This window comes from Panthera tigris, chromosome B2, assembly GCF_018350195.1.
Source record: "Panthera tigris isolate Pti1 chromosome B2, P.tigris_Pti1_mat1.1, whole genome shotgun sequence".
NCBI classification, from domain to species: Eukaryota; Metazoa; Chordata; class Mammalia; order Carnivora; family Felidae; genus Panthera; species Panthera tigris.
This window is the reverse complement of record NC_056664.1, coordinates 116,247,288-116,268,280: the sequence shown is the minus strand read 5'-3', so window position 1 is coordinate 116,268,280 and position 20,993 is coordinate 116,247,288. Positions and strand designations below refer to the sequence as shown.

The window sequence follows — 20,993 nt, the reverse complement described above, 5'->3', positions numbered from 1 at the left end:
GGTAAATTTGGCATTGGCTTTTACGTTGAAAGAAGATGGCATTCTGGGGTACACATTTTATGAGGACTTTTTAAGCCAGACACATGAGGTAGAGGTTTTCTTGTTACCTGTATTGCACACTTTTGCTCCAGGTGCATTGGGTTTTGCTATGGTTAATTTCAACGTTGAACGTGAAGGGGTTAAGAAATGCCCTTACTCATGTTACATGAAGGAGCAGAAATTATCAGATGGAAACAGGAATTGGGAAGGAAAAAAAAAAAAAAAAGCTCTGTAGTAACACATTGTTTTCTGACGGCTTGTACTTACATGGATGAGAAAAGTCCACAACCTGGTAGTTTAATCAGATCAGAATAATTCAGGGAAGGGAGCAGTAAAAGTTAAAGCGTAGCCCCTCTGCCCTTCCTTAACTAAAGCCACTCGAACTGGAATTGCCCGGGGTTGAAACAATACTCTGAGTCACGGCTCTTCTCATTGGAGAGCCAGCCAGCGCTTCACTGGCGAGGCCCCGCCCCTCCCGTGTGAATCACCAGCCCTGGCCGGGCCTCGAGAGGAGGAGCCGGCCAATGCTAATGAGCAGAGCTGCCCAGAGGAACTTCATTCCACTTCTCCGTGTCAGGATCCGAGAAATTATGCCCCTTCTGTCACCATGAGCTGGCTGTCCAGTTCCCAGGGAGTTGTCCTAACTGCCTACCACCCCAGCGGCAAGGACCAGGCCGTGGGGGGGAACCATGGCAAGGTTGGTGAGGAAGCCACCCCAAGGTAAGCCCCTGGCATTCGAAAGCCCGAGAGCAAAACAAAAACCCCTTACCTGCTCCAGGAAAAAAGAAAAAAAAAAAAGTGACAGGGAAGTTGTGGGGGGGTGCGGGTAGGAACGGCGTCGCGCACACGTCGAACCTAACCTCCTGCACCCGCAAAAGTGTTTGGCAGAGGTTTTGTTACTTTGCGTTTATTTCACCTATTCCGCGTCTGAGATAGCCCCCACCATTACTGGTAAAGATGGATGGGGAGGAGCATGGGGATATGGCTGTCAGGCTTGTTGCTTAGCAGGTGCTTTTGCAAATGTGGAAAGGTCAAATGACTATATTTGTAACACTTCCTATGAGATGAAATTCTTGAATGGGCGCAGGGCACAGCCGCTGGAACTGCTAGTTGGAAAGTGTGCCAAGAAGCAGGGAGGCTGTTCATTGTACAATCTGTTGTTGTTAGAGCTCCCCCCCCTCCCCGCCCCTTCCCAGCTCCTCGCAGAAAGCAAACTTCTTAGGCAAAAAGCCCAAGACACTGGCCTGTGGCAGTATGTTTCCCATTCTTTTGTGTATGTGTGTGCATGGGGTAGAGCTTTCAAAAAGGAGTCCTTATCAGGAGGTTAGTACTCTGGGGCCAGAGTGAAATGTGGTTAATGTTAAATCACTTTATAGGCAGAAAGGGCAAATGTTCTATAGACCACTGAGGCACAGAGTACCTTTCTCTCTGTGTACTTTGTTCTGATTTTTCAAGGACTTTTTTTTTTTTAATCTTCTTTCCCTTAATGACCTTCTTACTAGCCAAACATTTTTACCTCTAGTCATAGATATAAATTGTAAATATTGGCTTAGAAGCTTGCAAAAAGCAAATGCTTAACCTAAATTAGTAGCATAATGTAAATTAGTTATCAGTAAGCATATTTCCTCCTTCATGTTTAATGTGACAATAAAACCTTCTTTGTTCTTATATGACTTGTGGTTATGCCTTAAGCTGAAATAATGCCTTCTTTCATTTGTTTTAAAAATCCTCAAATGTGGAGGAGGGGAATAAAAATCAAAGGAATTGCTGTAGTACTCTATTCAATTCTGAAGCTGACCAGAACTTTTCCTCACATAGCAACTGCACTATGTAGTATTCTATTGAATAAATTCATTTCCAGAGATAAAAGGGAATTGCTACTTGTGTTTTAGATGTGTTATCATATTATTTTAAGTATATTCTGTGACCTATCATTAAACATTTTCGATTTGTCTGTATTCACTTATGTATTGGTAACCTTTTAGCAGTAAGCAGCCTGTAACACACTAGCCTCATGTTGTCCTTAACTTGGGAGTACACATCAGGGTTGTGCAAACCTGGTAAGTTCTCCAGTGACTACTCTGGGGTGACCTGGGGATCTGAACTGAATCTTGGATCTTGATCGTGAGAGTGGAAAGAACCTTAGGGACATTGAGTCCAAACCTCTCATTTTCACGTTGAGGACTCAAACCCCAGGAATTATTAGGGTGTTGCAAGACCTGTGGTTCCAGACCTTGGCCAGGGGGCGGCATATTCTGATTTGGAGACTTTATATTTTCAGTTTTGCAGCCTGTTGTTGGTGGCCTGTACTTGAGTGGGTTGAGAGAATAAAAGAGAGGACAGATCACTCCCAATCTATGCTAAAGCAGGATCAAAAGGTGCTAAGACAGTAGGTTGCCAGGGGACCAGGTCTTTCCCCCATGTGCTTCCCCTGCTGGCTGCCATTTTGCCCATACTGGTTCCAAATTCTTTCTCACCACTAAATTAGAGTCCTAGAGACAGTTTTTTTTTCCTTTTTTTAAGTAGGCTCCATGCCCAGTGTGGGGCTTGAACTCATGACCCTGACATCAAGAGTCTCATGCTTTACTGACTGTGCCGGGTGGTTCTTTATATTGATTGGGGAAGATGGGAGCCCTGATTTGAGGGCTGGGAAGAAAGGCAGGAAGGAGGGAGAAAGGACAGTCCTTAATGGATTTTATCATTAAATTGGAATAATTTAACTTAGTGTTACTTTGGGAGCCACCCTCTTTAGCCTAGAAGGGTTGAGATACTACAGGTGGGGTGGCAGAGGGTTGGATGGAGGGAGGTGTGATGGGGTCAGGAGAGACCCCCTAAAGATGGTGGTGGGGGAGGAGGTACAAAGGGTGTTTGCTTTGGTTGGGTTGGTCACCTGGTGCTTTAAGCACTGGGAAGCTGCTCTCAGTGCAAGGCTGATGGTTGATGCTTATTTTAAAAAGCTGTTCAAATGCAAACCAAACCAAAACAGAACTTAAAAAGGGGAAAAGTTAGGCTCTGTTCTCTCCCGCCCATTTTAACAATTGGTGGCGGAAGCACTGAAGTCTAACTTGGCTTATTGCAAGGTTATGTCTTTTCCAAATAATACGCACTTTCAACTGTTTAATCAAATGTCCAATAAGATGAACTCCTATGTTGTTTGAAAAGTATAAAGGGCAATGTATATGATTTAGAATATTTATAGAACGTGTTTGATTTTTAGTTTTGCTTAAGTCCTTTTTTTTACTTTTATTTTGGTCTTTGGAGAAGCTAGGGTAGTAGGGAATTAATATTTTTGTAAGTGATTTGTTAGTGTAAAATTCCTTCCATTCCATTCCATTATCCTTCTTTATCAGAACACATTCACTGGATGACTCATTAAGGAGTTCCTCCTCCTTCTGGTTAGAGTCTCTCAAATATTTACAGAATCCTGATTTCAATTTTTTGAACTACGTCCTCCTTAAAACATTGGGATTTGAAGAGACATACGAACGTTAGTTGTGCTGACTGACTTATACACAAATATTTCCAAAGGAAACCGCTTTTTAGGACTAGCTATATTTATGAGTATTTACTTGTTAATTTTCAAGCAGGTTTCGTAATGTTTGCTTTAGCAAAGCAAATTTTTCAAAGAATACTGCATTTTGTCTATTTTTACTATTCTCCCTTGACTTTTTTTTCTTTTTTTTTTTTTAATGTTTATTTTTGGGACAGGACAAGTGGGGCAGGGGCGGGTGGGGGGGGGGGACAGAGGATCTGAAGTGGGCCCTCTGCTGACAGTAGCAAGCCTGACGTGGGGCTCCAACTCGCCAGCTGGAATATCATGACCTGAGCCGAAGTCAGATGTTCAACCAACTGGGCCACCCAGGGAGTGGCTTTTTAAGAAAAGCTTCTGTTTGTTTTATATCAGTTTTTGTCAATATTAGGTAAATGTTAGTGTCAAATGGTATTTTCTTTATTGGAACTTTTAACTCTAGTTGACTTTTGAGATATGTTTATGTCTTCCTTGAGCAGATGTATGGCACTCATCATGGAAGGTCTTGTTTTGTTGACACCATTTGCAGGCCATTGGTGTTGGGCAAGTGGAACCATGTCATGGTGACAGAGACTCTGAAACTCTGGGCTCTCGGAACAACTTGCCTGGGTTTGCATCCCGACTCACCCACTCGTTAGCAGTGTGGCCCTGGGAGGGGTTGTTTAACTCTCTAGGTGTAAATTAAATTTAATGGTACTCACTTCATTGGGAGGATTAAGTGGGCTGATGCCTGTAAAGCTCACATTTCGTCATGTGTTAAGAAACCTGGATGTGATTTATGTGATTAACTAAAATTGGCATAACTGAAAATGAACCATAATGTGAAAAGTTTAGGCCTTTGACGTCTGAAAGACCTTGGAAATGTCCTTTTGATCTGGAGCAACATTTATGATTTGAGCTAGTGACAGCTGCTTTTAGTGAACCTGCCTTGAGGCATTGATGGGCCACACTGAGGTCTGCAAACACGGACCTTTGTGGCAAGATGGAATGTGGGTGGGTCGTCTTTTGGCAGCTGGACTCCTTGCAGTCCCTAACATCCCCCCTCCTCCTTTAAGAACCGCCCAGTGTGCCAAATGGAAGGGGGTGGCCATCTTTATATGCTTTGTTTAATCCTAAACATTTTCAAATCCTACCCATCTCTTGGCTCTATAAAGTTATGTCAAAAGCATAACCATTTGGTCACTCAGTCATTCTGCGTGTAATTACTAAGCTCACTGTATGTCAGGCAGGTGTTCAGGAGCCGGGCTACAGTGGAGAGGAAGACAGATAAGCACCTGCCTGAGGGGATGGGGTGCAGGGAGGGTGCACAGGGTAGAAAGTGAAGGCCTGAGCAGGAGCCTTGCTGATATCTGGGGACAAGAATTAGAGGAAGAGCTTTCAAGGCAGAGCAGGGTGGGGAGTATGGGAGCCATAAGCCTAGAGTAAACCCTAGAGCAAGCACCAGAGGGGCAAAGAGTGAGCTCTGTGTGGCTGGAGTGCTTGGGAATGAGTAGAGATGAGGAGAAGAAAACAAGACAGGACTGGTCGATCGGATTGTTTTGTAGCCCACTTGAGGAATTTAACTTGAGGGAAGCCAGCGAGTAAGGAGGATTTTGTACACTGGAGGAACAGAGCATATTTTGGTTTCAAAGAGCCTCTCTGGCTGTTGTATACATGTTGGACTATGGAAGTAAGCACACTACGCAGGAGGGTAAGGTAATGGTGGCTTTGGCCGAGGTCTCAGTTGTTTGGGTAGTGGGGGTGGAGAGTGGTGAAATATTTTGAAGGTAGGAATTTTTGGATTTCCTGAGGGTTTGGGTGTATGAACCAGGGGGAATAAAGATGGTTGCAAGATTTGGCCTATGCAACTCCATTTATTTAGTTGGGGAAGGCTTCCAGAGCGAAAGAAGGATCGGCCGGGCAAGATCCGATACTCAGTTTTGGACGTGGAACTTGGAAGTGTCTTTTTCAAAGAAGCATTAAGGGAAGGACATGTTGGCTTTCTCGATGAGTTCAGAATTTTTATGTAAGTCCATGACATTAAAAAAAAAATTATGTACTATTATCATGAATAGAAATCTTTCCCTCTGAATTTGTGTATTAGCTGAGATTATGTGTATTTTTTGGTGAAGAAAAGGATAGTAAAGAGTTTTTAATAATGCAGTTATGTAATAAGTGAAGTAACATTTCTTATTATTCCCAACCTTTGCTTTAAAGGCATTCTAAATTTGCAGGATTTAGGGATAAATGAATGCATTCTTTTTAAATGTTTGTTTATTTTGAGAGAGAGAGAGGGAGAAAAGGAGGGAGGGAGATATGTGTGTGCTTGGGGGGTGGGGAGCAGAGAGAAGGAGAGAGAGAATCCCAAGCAGGCCCCGCACTGTCAGCACAGAGCCTGATGCAGGGCTCAGTCCCATGAGCCATGAGACCATGAGACCATGACCTGAGCCAAAGTCGAGTCTGATGCTTAACTAACTGAGCCACCCAGGTGCCCCTGGACCAAATGCATTTTTAACCTATCTAAATGGATAACTTCTAGATCAATCTAGTCCTCCATTTCAGGACAGGAGTCCTTTCTGAAGACTTCTTTACTGTGTAGTTTAGAAGCCTTATCCACAATTTGCTCTTGAGTCGTTAAAAGACACACCCAGTACTCCCAACTGGGCAAGTCTCGCCTTTATTTAGAGTTGTGTGATACTTGCCTTTTAACTGCCCTCATCTGAGAAGTCGGTGATTTCTGTGGGCCTGTTTCGAGTTATCTTCATGGAACTAATATTAGGTTTATGCTTTTCAAATATGGGAATTTATAAATCTCAGGAACTGCTCCCTCCACCACTTGCAAAACACAAAACAAAACAAACCTCTGAAGCCTCCTATAAAAAACCTTTTGTTTTCGATGATACTATCCACCTGTGCCTGCTGACTTTTGTCTCTTTTCTAAGTGGGGCTTGTGCTTGTTTAAAGGTTTATGTTCTTTTTATGTTTTAAGTTCTTGCTTTTTGTTGCAATTTTAAGAACGTTGCTCCGAAATGAACTCACAAAATTTATGCATTTAAGGATACACTTGATTGCTACCAGATTGCATGCCAATTAGGCATTAGTAGTTTTTGATAACTGGACCTCCAAATTGAGTTATTTTTTTCTCTTATTTTTAAATTATTTGTTAGTTGCACGCCTAATATCATTGACAAATTAGAAAAAACACCCATGTCCTAGAGGCTGAGCCTACATTTGTCCGGAATGGACAATTTGTCCAGAATGGTCCTGGAATTATGAGGTCTCACTTCCTTTGTCTGCCTTCTCTCTCTTCTCTCCCCTGCCTCTTCATTCAGGTCTGTCCAAGGGTCCTGAAAAGACTTTCTACTTGTCTACTTGTCAGTCGCTTGAGGCTTCAGACTGTTGCTTGGTGGTGTTCACGGTGTGGGGTGGGGGGGGGGGGGGGAGAGCTTGATCTCCGTGCTTGGTTTGGGGAAGAAGGTGTGTAGGGTTAGTGTGATGCCATTCCTCTCCTGTACTCTCTCCTCTGGATGATTTCTGTCCTGACCTAAATCTTTCATTTCAAATACCCTGAGGTGAAATTGCTGTGAAGTTTTAGTTGCTGTTGGTATTTAATGACTTCTTTGCTCTTGATAAGAGAGAAAGAATGAGACTCTTCACCTGAGGGGAGCAGGAATGGATAAAAGTGTTGGGAGTGGATTAGGGTAGATGGGGCACAAGGGATCCTGTCTGGATAATCTGGAAGACACATTCTTTTGACTTCTGTGTTTGTCGTGTGAGCAGGCCAAGTTTATCCCTTTTTTGCAAGAAGTAAACAGAAACCATGGAGACTGGTGTGGCCAATTACCACATCTGGAGTGTCTTCCAAACTCATGTGCACTAAGTGTCTGAATTTCTCTGCTGAAAGTGTGTGAAAAGCCGTCTCCTTTACTCATGCTGTTTGGGGGTGGTTTTGGCAGAGAAGGCTTCAGTGTCCTTAGGGAAAATGAGGTTTATTGCAGGCAGCTGGGTCCTGGGGAGAAGAGGCATTGCTGGTCTTTTTCCCCTCTGTGATGGGTCATACAACAATCTACTCTCCCTCTACTGACACTCTTTATTCTTTTCTGTTGGCTGGCTTTATAATCTTATCATTTTAAGCTGGAGCTTGGCTCTCAGGGAACCTGGGTGGCTCAGTCAGTTGAGTATCTGACTTTGACTTGGCTCAGGTCATGATCTCACAGTTGGTGGGTTCAAGTCCCATATGGGGCTCTGTGCTGTCAGGGTGGAGCCTGCTTCGGATCCTCTGCCCCTCCCCAGCTCGTGCGTGAGCGCATGTGTGCGTGCACTCTCTCTCTCTCAGAAATAAATAAAAGACATTAAAAAAAATCTCCACAATAAAAAGTAAGCTCAAGCTTGGCTCTTAATGGATGCCCCAGCCTTGTTGCCCTCTATCCCCTTGTATCTTGTAGGAAACTGACCCATCTGTCTGTTTCCTAATTTCAAAGTTTTGAAAGGGGATCTGATTTACCCAGTTAATCTTGAGCTGCCCCAGGAAGCCTATGATTTGACCTCTTGGGGGTCTTTTTAGTGAAGCAGATTCTGTGGGTAGGGCAGACCCCTCAAAGGGATGTGGCATCTTTTTAAGCTGTTGAGTACATCCCACCTGTATCTGTTTCATCATCTATGAAATGGGTGTAATCATGCTCTGTGTGCTTCACAAGGTTAATTGTAAAGATGAAATATATGGCTTTTGAGAGTTTAAAAAAATATACAGATGAGTATTCTTATAAATCCTTTTCAGTACAGTATCTTAAACTTTCTTCAGACATTTCACTTAAGTAGAATTGTCAGCTTGAGCTTTTGGTTGAATTTGCATTTTCCTTTTTTTGCTGTGTACTAAAATGTAAGTTTTTTGAACTTTGAGACCTTGCCTTTTTTTTTTTTTTGTTTTTTTGGTTTTTTTTGGTTTCTTACACCTAGGCCTTAAAGTACCTCAGGCAGGTAATGAAAGTTTTAATGAATGAATGAGTGTGAGAGGGAATAGGGTGTAGTGATTACACACACAGACTTTGGAGCTACACTATCCGGGTCAGAATCCTGGCTCTGTCATTTAATAGCTCTGTGACCTTGAGCAAGGGCCAAGGTCAAAGGGCCTCAGTTTTTTCTTTTCCTTCTGCAAACAGGGGGAAAAATACCTAACTCAAGGGTTGTTCGGAGGATTGACTCAGTTAATATATGTGACGTATTTAGAAGAGTGTTTGACTAAAAGCACAAGTTTTCTGTGATGATGTAGGCAGTCGAAGTTTCACCTGTTGGTGAATTAATTTGGAAGTACTTTTTTTTTAATTTTTATTTTTTATTTATTTTGAGAGAGAATGTGAGCAGGAGAGGGTCAGAGAGAGAGGGAGAGAGAGAGAGAAAATTCCAAGCAGGCTCTGCACTGCCAATGCAGAGCCTGATGCATGGCTCCAACCCATGAACCCTGAGATCATGACCTGAGCCGAAACCAAGAGTCAGATGCTTAACTGACTGAGCCACCCAGGTGCTCTGAAAGCATTTTTGAGATTGATTTGTAAGTGGCTTGGCAAAAAGGAATATTTGCAGTATAACTTCTTGATTTTAAAAATAGTTGTGGAATAAATTATAAAAATATCTCCAATTATATTAATTTTAATAACTACTAAGAATACAAAAAAAATAAAAAAGCTTAAAAAGGATTTAAAGGTAATGAACCCTTATTAGGCTCTGGTAACTGTTTTGAGTAGGTTTTTTTTTTCTTTTTTTTTTTTTTTTTTTTAGTGTTTCCTCGTTTTTGAGAGAGAGAAAGAGAGAAAAAGAAAGAGACAGTGAGTAGGGGACGGCAGAGAGACAGAGGAAGACACAGAATCAGAAGCAGGCTTCAGGCTCTGAGCTTTCAGCACAGAGCCCGCCATGGGGCTTGAACTCACAGACCATAAGATCATGACATTAGCTGAAGTCAGAAGCTTAACTGACTGAACCACCCAGGCGCCCCTGTTTTGAGTAGTTTTTTATAGTTTGGGGAGATGGAAATTTCTAAATCATTTGTTACTCTTAATATGTGAAACCATTTCATGTAGGGCAAGGAAATCTTGCTCATGTTGCTTGAGGAGCGGCTTGATTGCTATATGACTATTAACTAACGTATTTGAGGAAAGGATACTTTTTCCATTTCTTTCCCCTTAAAATATATGTATGTACTTTATGAACAACTTTTGATTTCATAACCAAGAAGTGATGTTTCATGGAGCAGAGCTCTCTCGAGGGTAGGATATCCAGGGACAGATCTGGAGGGCTGTGTTCCCTCACCCAGTTCCCCCTGAGCTCTGTGCCCTGTCTCGTTTAGTGCACACGCTTGAAAACCGTGCTGCTGACTTTTCTCTAAATCTGTATCCTATAAATGCCTCCTGGGTCCTGGGCCCCAGGCTAGAGAGTCTGTCCTCTTAGGCAGTTCTCAAACCCCTATCTGCACCTACATTTCAATTTGCTAAAGACTCTGCAGCTCCTGCTTGCAAAAAGCTCACAAGAGCAGGCTGTTTTACTTCCACCTCTAAGGACCTGGGACTTTTTGGTGGAAGAAGTCCTAGAGGAAGAGATGAGGTGGTGAACTGGCGTGGGTGGGGGGTGGTGCGGGGGACAAATGGATGCCATATAGAAAGGCAGAAGCTGTTTTCCATTGGGAAAACTATAGCATAAATGGTGTTTACATTCCATACAGCTACAAATTTTCCAATTGTGCCGTTTTATGGTTTAATAGGCGTCTTTTCACTAGCCACACAACTCAAAGCACTGTTTATTTGCAGTACTGTTGCTATGGGTAAACGTGTTCTGTGCTCCCAACAACAGGTTCCCAAATACGTTTTTCAAGCTCAAAATCTTCAAGTAAGTTGGAGGTTATTGTTCAGTGTTTCTTTGTTGCCTCTCAGGACCCTCGTGCATTGATAAGTGGAGGTGCTAGGTTTGTTTGTTTGTTTGTTTGTTTGTTTGTTTCCTACCTGTAGTTTTACCCTGCTGTACATTGTGCCTCCCAAAGCACACAGGAGCTGTGCACATCCCGGCAACCGTGCCCTTTCCACATCCCCTAGGCATGTGCCTGCCTTCCATTATGGATTATGCACTTGTTTAGATTTGTCATTTCTTTTGGAAGAGTTGGGAAGATGGAAATTGATACATGTTCTTGTGATCCTCGTTGAGTCAGATGAGAAGAAAATGTCATGAATTAAGTGGGAAATGGTTTCACGTCATGCTGCCGAGCAAATGGAACTTCGTGGAAGGTTACTGAACTCTCATTAGCAAGTGGTTTTGGTTTGGGTGGTTTGGCTGTAGACATCTGGTTTATCTCTGAATGCTAGTATCTGTCAGATACCATCCATATTTTGAGGAAAATAATAGGAATTATAGGTTACTGATGAGCAGCATAAAATTGAAAGTTTACATAGAAAGAATTGGGTGAATAAAGGCATTAGGATATGTTAATGTGGAATATATATCTTAAACTTTAAATTATTTAAAAAATCTTAATAGGTATTTTAACTAAAACTGTGAATGTCTTTTTTTGGTGGGGAGGGGATGTAAATGATAAGCCTTTCTTTTCTTTCAGTATCATATTTAGGAGGAAGTCATGGCCTGAGGCATAAAACTTAAAATAATTTATCGTTGGATAATTGAGATTTGGTTTGAGTAAGAAAAGGTAAGTTGGCAACTGAAAGTTGTAAGGAACTTTGGCTATTTATAGGTGGTCTAGAAACATGTAACTCGATCGACTTATTCTATAATTAATGTTTTTACTAGAGTTACGAAGCGTGTGTCTGTTATTTCTCTCTGATCCAAATAATACACTAAAAGTTGCAGCTCATCAGCTGATAGAAGTTATTGAGGTCGAGGTAGAAGTAAATTTATATAGTGTTTTATTTTTTTGAAGCAAATTCCTGTTAATTTTTTAAATTTCTTATTGAAAATGAGTATATGTATGTTTTCGTATTTGCTAAAATTATTTTGAATTATAGCACTTTTGAGTCATTCTCTATTATAGTAATCATACGATATTATCACCCTGGATGTATTTAGGTAATTATATAAGTGTTAATCCTTTGCCCCCCAGTTTTTAGATAAAGGTTTGTCTACTTAATAGAGAGATGGCAGGTTATATGATAAATGAAGGGAATGACTGGAAAGTGCAGGTCTCAGAAAAATGTGGGTTTCTGTAGAGAATTTAACTAGAATTTAAAAAATACTGAGTGAGTCCCCCTAAAATCCTGCCTGTAGGTTGGATCTGACACAGGCACCACTGGTTTGTGACCTCAATCCTGAAGGTCAAGGTGGTTGTTTCAATGGTCGCTTGCTCTGTAATGTACCACTCCAAATTGTAGTGGCTTAAAATGATACTTTTCTTTCATGATCCTGGAACATCATAATCAAGTTCTTTCTTGGGGTCTATCCAGTGAGATGGGCCGAGGGTGGGGGTCACTAGAGGCTTCTCCAACAGGTTTGGCACCTGGCCTGGTGGGTCATCTCTTTTCATGCAGCTTCCCTACATGACTAGCATGGGCTTCCTCCTGGCGTGGCGGTAGCAAGATAGACTTCTTATGCTCTTGCTGGTTTACCTGGAGTGAGCCTTCCAGGAAGTCAAGTGGAACCTGCCAGCTTCTTAGGACCTAACCTCAGAAATTACTTAGTGCCACATGACCATATACTGACCAGCTAATCCTAGGCCAGCTCAGATTTATTCCCCCCATTCTCAGTGGAGGGAATGGCTTGCACACAGTGAGGCCATCTTTGCCACTAAACTACTCTGTTATCATTCCAGTCTCTATCTGGCCCTACCTGCCTTTCTGGTCTTCTTGCCTGCTGCTCTTCTACAGAAATCTCTGTTCCCTGGAACTTGACTTTAACATTCTACACTAGCATATACACATTCTCTGTGCACTTATCCCTGTGCCTTGCTCTGTTAGGTAAGTTTATTTTAGAGAATATTTTCTATTCGTACAGACTGCGAAGGCCTTTAAGCGGGGCCTTAATTTTCCACTCTACCAAACACTAGATGGATGCAGCACCATATATATAGGAATTCAGCTATATTTGTGAACTGATTGATTTTTGGTACTTGGGAAGGGTCAGATTTTATCGTGTGCAGGACAGTTGATTATAGGGCCTTTTCTTCTTTCCACCAAAAGAAAACCCTTGATTCTCAAAAATGATTTTCGAAAAAGGATCTAAATTCGAGCTGGATTTTAGGCACAAGCGGATTTGAACTTGAGAAGAACACAGTGCTGAGAAAAGGGCAGCCCCTTGTAAAGAACATGTTCTCCCTTTCATAGCACCAAAGTTGCCAATTTGGTTACATCCTGTGGTATGTTCTCTGAGGGACTGTTGGGCACAGGTGTAGTATTTTGGAGTACATGATATTTTTGAGACCACAGAGTACATATGGAAAGCATCCCAGAGGCTATATAGAAATTAATTGCTAGTGTTCGAGACACTTGTTTTTTTCTCCTCTCAGTATGTTACATTTAGCCATCCAATAACTCCTATCATTCATTGAGCCTTAACATACCAAAGCAGCATCACTGTTGGATTCCCTTTCCTGTTGAGAAACTTTTGCTTTATTCTGTGTATTACTAAACAGTCTTTGCTCTTGCCGTACTTTCTTCAAAGCAAGGAGGAAGATAAAGTGGCTAGGGCACCCTCTGAGCTCTGGAGGGTGCGGGAGTGTTTTTTCTCTAGCAGAAGGAATTTTTTTTTTTTTAAACATACTTTAAGACTAGACTGTGTTACATACATATATGTTCATTAATTTATTTAATCTCTACACCCAACATGGGGCTCGAACTTATGAACCTGAAATCAAGAGTCACATGCTCTTGAGCCAGCCAGACGTTCCTTGTGAAATACTTTGTATTTTTACAACTCAGGGCTGCTATTGTTTTTGTGAGAACTTACTGCATAAATTTAAATGATTTGTCTATAGAAATGATGGTAATGTTTTATTTTTCAGATCACCGAATTCCTAAGATTTTAGGATCCTTTGGAGAAATACATTTTCACCAATTTTTCTGTCCCTATAGTGTAGATCAAAATTATATCATCTCCATTTTTCAGGCAAAAGAAAGAGACTAATCCCTTTTCAGCTTATTTTGCAGCTTGGAACTTGCAAACAGAGTCCATGTTAGGTGTGTTTAAAACGAAAAGCCTGTTCTAATAGTTTTTTTTTTTTTTTTTTTTTACACATTTCAGTAGAGACTAATAATACTTTGTTAATCTTCTTAAAGCAAAATTTCTTCAATAAAAAAAGCCAAAGTGTTAGATCTCTCTCTGTTTCCCAAATTGTGTATGGAATACTGACATTAGGTGTTCCATTTTTTTCTTCTTTTTCTTCCTTCCCTTCCTTCCCTTTCTTTTCAGCACCAGCATACGAGTGAGGGGCACGAAATCAAGAGTAGAGCGCCCAACTGACTGAGCCACCCAGGCACCTTTAGATGTTCCAATTAAAAAGGGTTTGTGGTAATGATATTTGGTGTAAGCAAAGTTTACCATAGGACATCCTGTAACATATAATGTCTTAGCATGTATTATGATTTCCTAAAAAACTTTTAGCAAGAAGTATATTCCAAATTTATTTGACCTAGAAGCTCCCTTTTGCACAACACTTAATACCAGTGATCCAGGGAACACGGTTTGTGAAATTTCAAAATATTGCTAACTCATTATACGTGGAAAATGTTAAAAATTGTCTACTTTGGAATTAGTAACATATTTTGGGCTTTTCTGTAGTAGGAGGAGGAGAGGGTTTTTGTTTTTGTTTTTGTTTTTTTTTTAAATCACCCTTCTGCTGGCCACAGTTTATTTTATTACCACAGTCCTATCCTGGAGAATCTGCCCTTGGTGAACATGTTTCCACAGTAAAAATGTTTCTTGTTTTTTAATACCTGAGCTTCACAGAATACAAGTCTTTCAATATTACATTTTTAGTTTTTTTATTTTTTATTAATTTATTTTGAGAGAGAGAGAGAGAGAGAGAGTGAGTGAGTGAGCGAGCGAGCCAGGGGCAGGGCAGAGAGACAGAGAATCCCAAACAGGCTCAGCACTGTCAGCACAGAGCCTGATTCGAGGCTTGAACCCAAGAAAGATTTAAATCATGACCTGAGCCAAAATCAAGAGTCGGACACTCAACCAGCTGAACCCCCCAAGCACCCCTAGTTTATATTTTTATAGGGACAATTTGTATGTATGCCTCCAAACTCATTATGACATTTTAAACACAAATGTCAGGGAAATATTTCGAGTTACATTAAAAACTATTTTTAAGAGTATTAAAAACAATTTTTTTAAACGTTTATTCATCTTTGAGAGACAGAGACAGAGCATGAGCGGGGAAGGGTCAGAGAGAGGGAGACAAAGAATCTGAAGTAGGCTCCAGGCTCTGAGTTGTCAGCATAGAGCCCGACGCGGGGCTTGAACTCATGAACCATTAGATCATGATCTGAGCTGCAGTCAGATGCTTAAGCTACTGAGCCACCCAGGCTTCCCTCTAGTTACAATTTTAGTATGATGTGGATATCTTGAAACATACACCCAGTGTCAGCTAAGAGGATATGTGCCATGTCACTGCCTGGGAACAACACTTCATCTTACTGGTCATTTGATCTTTGTTGAACAGCATTTTGCATTTAACATGATAGTTTGTTAATTACATATTAGGGTTTTGCTGTGTGTTACATTTTAGAAAACCCATTGAGGGTCCTGGATAGACCCTCATATGTTGCTTTCCATTCAAAATATGAGGACAATCTCAGTGTTTTCTTGCGGAACGTTGGCTTTGGGTAAGGGTTCCTACCATTGAGTTAGAGAAGCTGTCTTAATTCATTTAATCCTCATGACAACCAAGCAGTCCGTGGTATCAGCCCCAGTTCACACGTGAGGGGATCAAGGCACGGAGTAGTGAAGCCATGTAGTTGAGGGTCGTATAGCCGGTAAGTGGTGGTGCTGGGATTTGGACCTGGGCAGTCTGCTGTCCAGGTCTTCACCACAAATCCATCCATAGAAATGATTTGTTTCCAACTTTTGCAAACTGAATGTGGTTTCTAGAAGTATATACATTCCAACAGAATACTAGATTAGTAGTTTTGTGCATGTTTAGAATAAAAACTCTTCTCTTGTTGGTATCGAGATGAGATTATACCAACCTGGATTCTAAACAATTCGCTGGTAATAAAATAGGCACTTTGGGAGATCATTTGAAATACTTTCTGGCCCTAAGATAGCCTTTACCGCAGTGAAAAAGTAAATAGTTTCACTAAATTCTTCCATTTAGTAAATAATTTTGTGTGGCCTTGAGGTGTCTCCTGGCATTTTGTGGTTGGCTATTCATGTAACTGGGGCAAATTAAATCACAGAGGAAAAGAAAAACAAATATTTATTGAGTACTCTCTACGTGCAAAGCCCTTTAAAACGGAATTGGCTTAATCCTCATAAGGTGAGAATTATTATCCTTGCCTTAAAAAAGAAAAAGCTCATGTACGTGGAATAACTAGTCTCAGATCACACAGCTTATAATATAGACCAATTCTGATGTGAAGCTTTGTCATTGTCTTTCTACTGAAAGGCATAGAGTAAGTGCAGTTATCATTTTTCTTCCTTTAAGACATGTGTGTCTGAATGGCAGTGAGACCTCCATTCACAGGAAGGATGTGTTCTGTGATAGACCTTGATCTGGATCTTTCAAAGCAGCAGTCTGGGCATGCCAGAGACGCGGTGGGGGGCACAGGAGCTGATGGGGAAGGGAAGGTTCCTGTAGATAGAGTAGAGGAGAAAGTCCCGACGTAGAGCTTCTTTTCTCTCTCCATCAGTAGGCATTTATAAACTTCAAACTGTCTTCAAATGCATTGAAAATCTCCCGGAAGCAGCAGGACACGGTAACAAGATAGGCCTTTAAAACACCACCACCACCACGACCATAGCCACTGTCATTGCCATTAGGTGGTTGAATTTTTCTACAGAAGCTGAGTAATCAGTTTTCCTTAGCCCTGCAGATAGGACAGTAAGACAGCTGTGAGTCTCTCTTGTCTGTAGGCCTTCCCCAACCATCTAGATCGTCTTAGTACCCTTTCTGTTGCATGAGAACTTTCCACTGAAATCCAAATGAGCATTCTCTTTAGCTGTGAAAATGTGGAATTTGCACAGTTGCTAAGAAACAACTCATTTTCACTTACCCAAATCACTCAAATACTTCAAGGGGCTGCAAGGACATTAAAGCCTGGACCTACCACAGACTGAAAAGTCTCAAAACAAAATGTCCTATTTGGTGTTTCAAGAGCACTTTTGATTCAATTACTGAAGATATTTAAGAAGGTGGTGAGTGAGGGTTGGTTGTCTGGAGAGTATATGCTTGTAAGTCTCTTTTAACCATGGACATTTTTCATAGCAAATAGATTTTCTTAATTTATAACTAGTAATCAAACAATCACCTCACCACAGCTCTTTCTGGAGCTTCTCACTTGTAGGCCGAGTAATTTGAAACTTGTCAGAAAGCTGAAGGTTGGGGACTGCGTTATTCTTGGTCCTAAACCTAGACCTGTTTTATAAATAGCTGATTTCCAGGCCAAGGTGTCCCTGCATGACAGGTTCCCATAAATGTCCCGCTGCCACAAATTGCTAATCTTCGCAAAAACAGAATTCTGTGTTCACTCGGAATGCTCCTGCTGTCCTAGGATGCCGTCCCTGTGTCACTTTACCATGGAGAGTTCTTTGGGGGATGTCTGCGTGCTTTCCTATTTGTCTCCTAATGCTCTGTGCCTTTTTAAGCTCCTTGGCATCATATCCTTTCTCTGTACCCAGCCGAATAGGTTGCATGAAATGGTCTTCCATAACTGCCAGTGTGCAGACCCAGTGCAGGAAGGACAGGGTGGGGTGAGAAAGATGTCAGTCGTGTCTGCACGGTGGAGCAGCCTTGAGAAGGAGGCCTGCTGGGGCAAGCTTAGCTCCCTGGATTAACTTGCCTCCCTGGGGATGAGGAAGGAAGGAGCAAGCATGTGTTTTGTAAAGAGTAAAACATTTCATGATGTACAGAATTAACAACAAAAAAAGTCTTGGCGGCCCAGCCCCCCTGTGTGGCCAGTGGGTCCAGTGGTCTCAGTCTAGGGAAGAGGGGTGGGCCCTGGGCTTTAGGGCCGAAAACAAAAAACTAGGCAGAGGCCTGGAAGAGGAGAGCAGTTGTGCAAGTGAGGGACAGTGGCTGCTGTCACCACAGAGTGTCAGGTAGTGTCCTCACTGAGACGGCCTGTGGCCAGGTCCAGGTGGCTGTGAGAGGAGGCTGTGCCTGGGGCCCCTCTGGCCGTGGAGGTGGCCTGTAGGAGTGTCCAAGGACCCAGAACCCAGGAAGGCCACTGTGGGCTGCCCAACAGTGGAAGCATCAGGCTGGTGGGCATAGTAGTTACTGGAGCTCTTGGCTACAGGGAGGCAGCCCTTTGGGGGTCTGAAAACAGAGTGTGGGCGGGACATGATGTGGATGAGCTATTTGCCAGAGACCATTTGCTTGCTGCCATTGTGGGGTAGTTCACATCCCCTCAATTAGGCTTCTGGGATATGTGGCCAGGGAAACACCTGTTGGGGAATATACATTCTTTTACTTTTTAATTAATAGCACTAAAATGAAAAATGGCTCTTATAAGATTTTGTTCTGTGAGACCTTGGCCAGTGAGTTTTAAAGCTTGGAGAAAGCCAGTCTTCAGATTTCCACCTGAAATCCCAATAATCTAAGCACCTTGAAGGAATTATTGAAAGAGTGAATTTCATGAGCAAAATGTTAAAGTTCATAGAATTCATTGTAGATCTGAGAGAGGTGGTCTCACGGAGGTAGCTAAAGCAAAGGGGCTGCCTGATTCAACGTCTCCCTGCCCCCCATCCCTATCGCCTGGCTCTTTAAGTGAAGTCCTCAGGCTTCTGAGGGCCTCAAGCTGATAAGAGCTGGGGCCAAAGTCTGTGTAGCCCTTTATCAACTGGGGTAGGGAAAGTGTTAGCGTATTTGTGCTGCAGGTGACCGTTTCTGGGTCATTCGCTGCCTTCCCTCCCTCTCACTGCTTCTCCCCCCATCCCACTTTTCATTAGTGGACTAATGTAATGATTGAATAGCCTTTAGATTGGGAAGATTTTGTGCAGTCCTATAACATGCCTTACATTATTTGTCCAAGAACAGCTTAAACGGAACCCAACACACAGATGATAAAAATGCAAAAACGATTGTTACACTGTGTTTTTGCATACCACTGGCCTCTTTTTTCAATAGCTCAAAAGTAGTTTATATTGAACAAATGATGGTAGCACTGAAGTGAATTACAGTTTGAGAGATTTTAAGGAAACTTCCAAATGTTGTGAAAGCATATAAGATTGATTCGATCCCTAATGAATCTTCTAAACTGTGACATGTGTGAAGTCCATGAAATCATAGTAGGAAATGTCTTCCTCCTTTTTGAGAGGAATAGTAAATGCTACAAACCTATGGTAATGCTAAGCTATAGATATGTATCCTTTTTTCTGTGAATCAATATTTTCAAAGTGAATTTACACTATTTCATGTTTTATTTGCATTATATCTCAGATAAAAAGTAACCAAGGACAGTAATATTATTTGTTTGACAATAACCTTATCTATAGATTCTAAAATTGTACTTGTAATGTAAATAACCAAGTGTTTTTTCGCTACCTGAAATGTCATGATGTTTTATTATATTTGGAACATGAATCATTATATATTTAGGGAATTTTTATGATGTATATAGGGATAGAGGACTTGAGACTCGGATAAAAATTTACCATTTTGGCTTAAGCCATATCAGATTTTTAAGACTTTTCTATTTTAAGCATGTACAGCCTTTGTAGGAATATGTGTGATAAGCCTGAATTGAGATGAGGAGTGTTTTATTCATTTCAATGGCATGTACCACTTTAGACGTTGCACATATGTGATGATAATATTCGTACTCTATGAATAAGTCATAGGGCTTATTTTCACTTATAATTTCCAGGCAGATCATTTCATATATACACATACATATGGATCTACATGGACAGGAGATTTGTACTGATATCTTGATGAATAAAATGTTACAAGTGAACTGTTGAGCCAAAGCAATCATGTTTTCTGGTTATCAGCATTAGTTTCATAATTTAAATTTTTGTATGGATTGACTGGTTGTAAGCTCTAGACCCAATGTGGGGCTTGAACTCATGACCCTGAGATCAAGAGTCACATGCTTTACCAGACTAAGCCAATCAGTTTCTGTAATCATTTAAAAAACAGAGATTAACTAGTTGTCTTTTATTTAATGTTTATTTTTGAGAGAGAGCATGTGCACGAGTGGGGGAGGGGCAAAGTGAGAGAGGGAGACACAGAACCCAAAGCAGGCTCCAGGCTCCGAGCTGTTAGCACAGAGCCTGATGCGGGGCTTGAGCCCACGAATTGTGAGATCATGACCTGAGCCAACGTCGGACACTCAACTGACTGAGCCACCCAGGTGCCCCAACTAAACTTCTTTGAAAATTAAATGACAAGTTGACTTAAATGGCCAAACCTCTTTGTAGTTTCAGAATTCAAAATGGAAATTTGAAGGCTTGGATGCAGGGGGTGAGGGATGTATAGAAAGAATTGGTTTTCCAGTGATTCTGTTTTCACAAGTCCCCATGAGAAGCCAAAGGAAAGATGTGTGATTTTTCCAAGTGTTATGAGAGAGGACTAGGAAGATATCTATACGTTTTTGTTTTGCCTTCACCCTTGCAGTGATTTCTGAAACTATCCCAAAAAGATATCTACCGCAAAATAATGTGCATGTGGAGTATCCTTCCTGTGCATCTTTCCCGGAAGTCCTCTGGTGAAGTTTTCAAATGCACAAACATCATCTGCCCATTTCTCCTTCCTTGGGGAGGGTGGCGGGGGGTGTCTCCCATCCTCATCTGAGAGGAGACTCCTTCCCTGGCCCCTGTCAGGTTTCTCCTTCTTGTCTTTCAGGCCAGAGATGGAGAAGTTTTGTTCCCATGCTGCTAAGGAGGCCTCAGAGGCCTGGCAGTGAGAGAGAATCCCAAGCAGGTTCCACGCTATCACCACAGAGCTCAAAGTGGAGCTTGAACTCATGACCCGTGAGGTCATGACCTGAGCTAAAACCAAGAGTTGGACACTTAACTGACTGAGCCACCCAGGCGCCCCTAGACAATATTTAAAAGCAATGCACTTAGAATCTGTCTACTGAATCCCCAAAAGATGGAATCATCATCATTGGCAGTGGCTACATTTGTTTTCATTACCCGGTGTAGCAGTTGTTAATGATGGGCATCTTTAAAAAGCAAACACCGGGCGCCTGGGTGGCTCAGTCGGTTAAGCGTCCGACTTCAGCTCAGGTCGCGATCTTGCGGTCTGCGAGTTCGAGCCCCGCGTCGGGCTCTGGGCTGATGGCTCAGAGCCTGG

The 20,993-nt window shown here is 41.8% G+C and overlaps 1 protein-coding gene across 1 annotated transcript in view; it reads left to right on the top strand.

Moving 5' to 3' along the window:
• The first annotated feature begins 417 nt into the window (after positions 1-417).
• Positions 418-20,993, top strand: part of ARHGAP18 (Rho GTPase activating protein 18) — a 124,117-nt gene continuing 103,541 nt past the window's right edge. Inside the window, exon 1 of the mRNA XM_007078641.3 lies at positions 418-759. Within this exon, the coding sequence (XP_007078703.1) occupies positions 647-759 (113 nt within the window). The 5' untranslated portion in view covers positions 418-646. The remainder of the gene's footprint in view (positions 760-20,993) is intronic.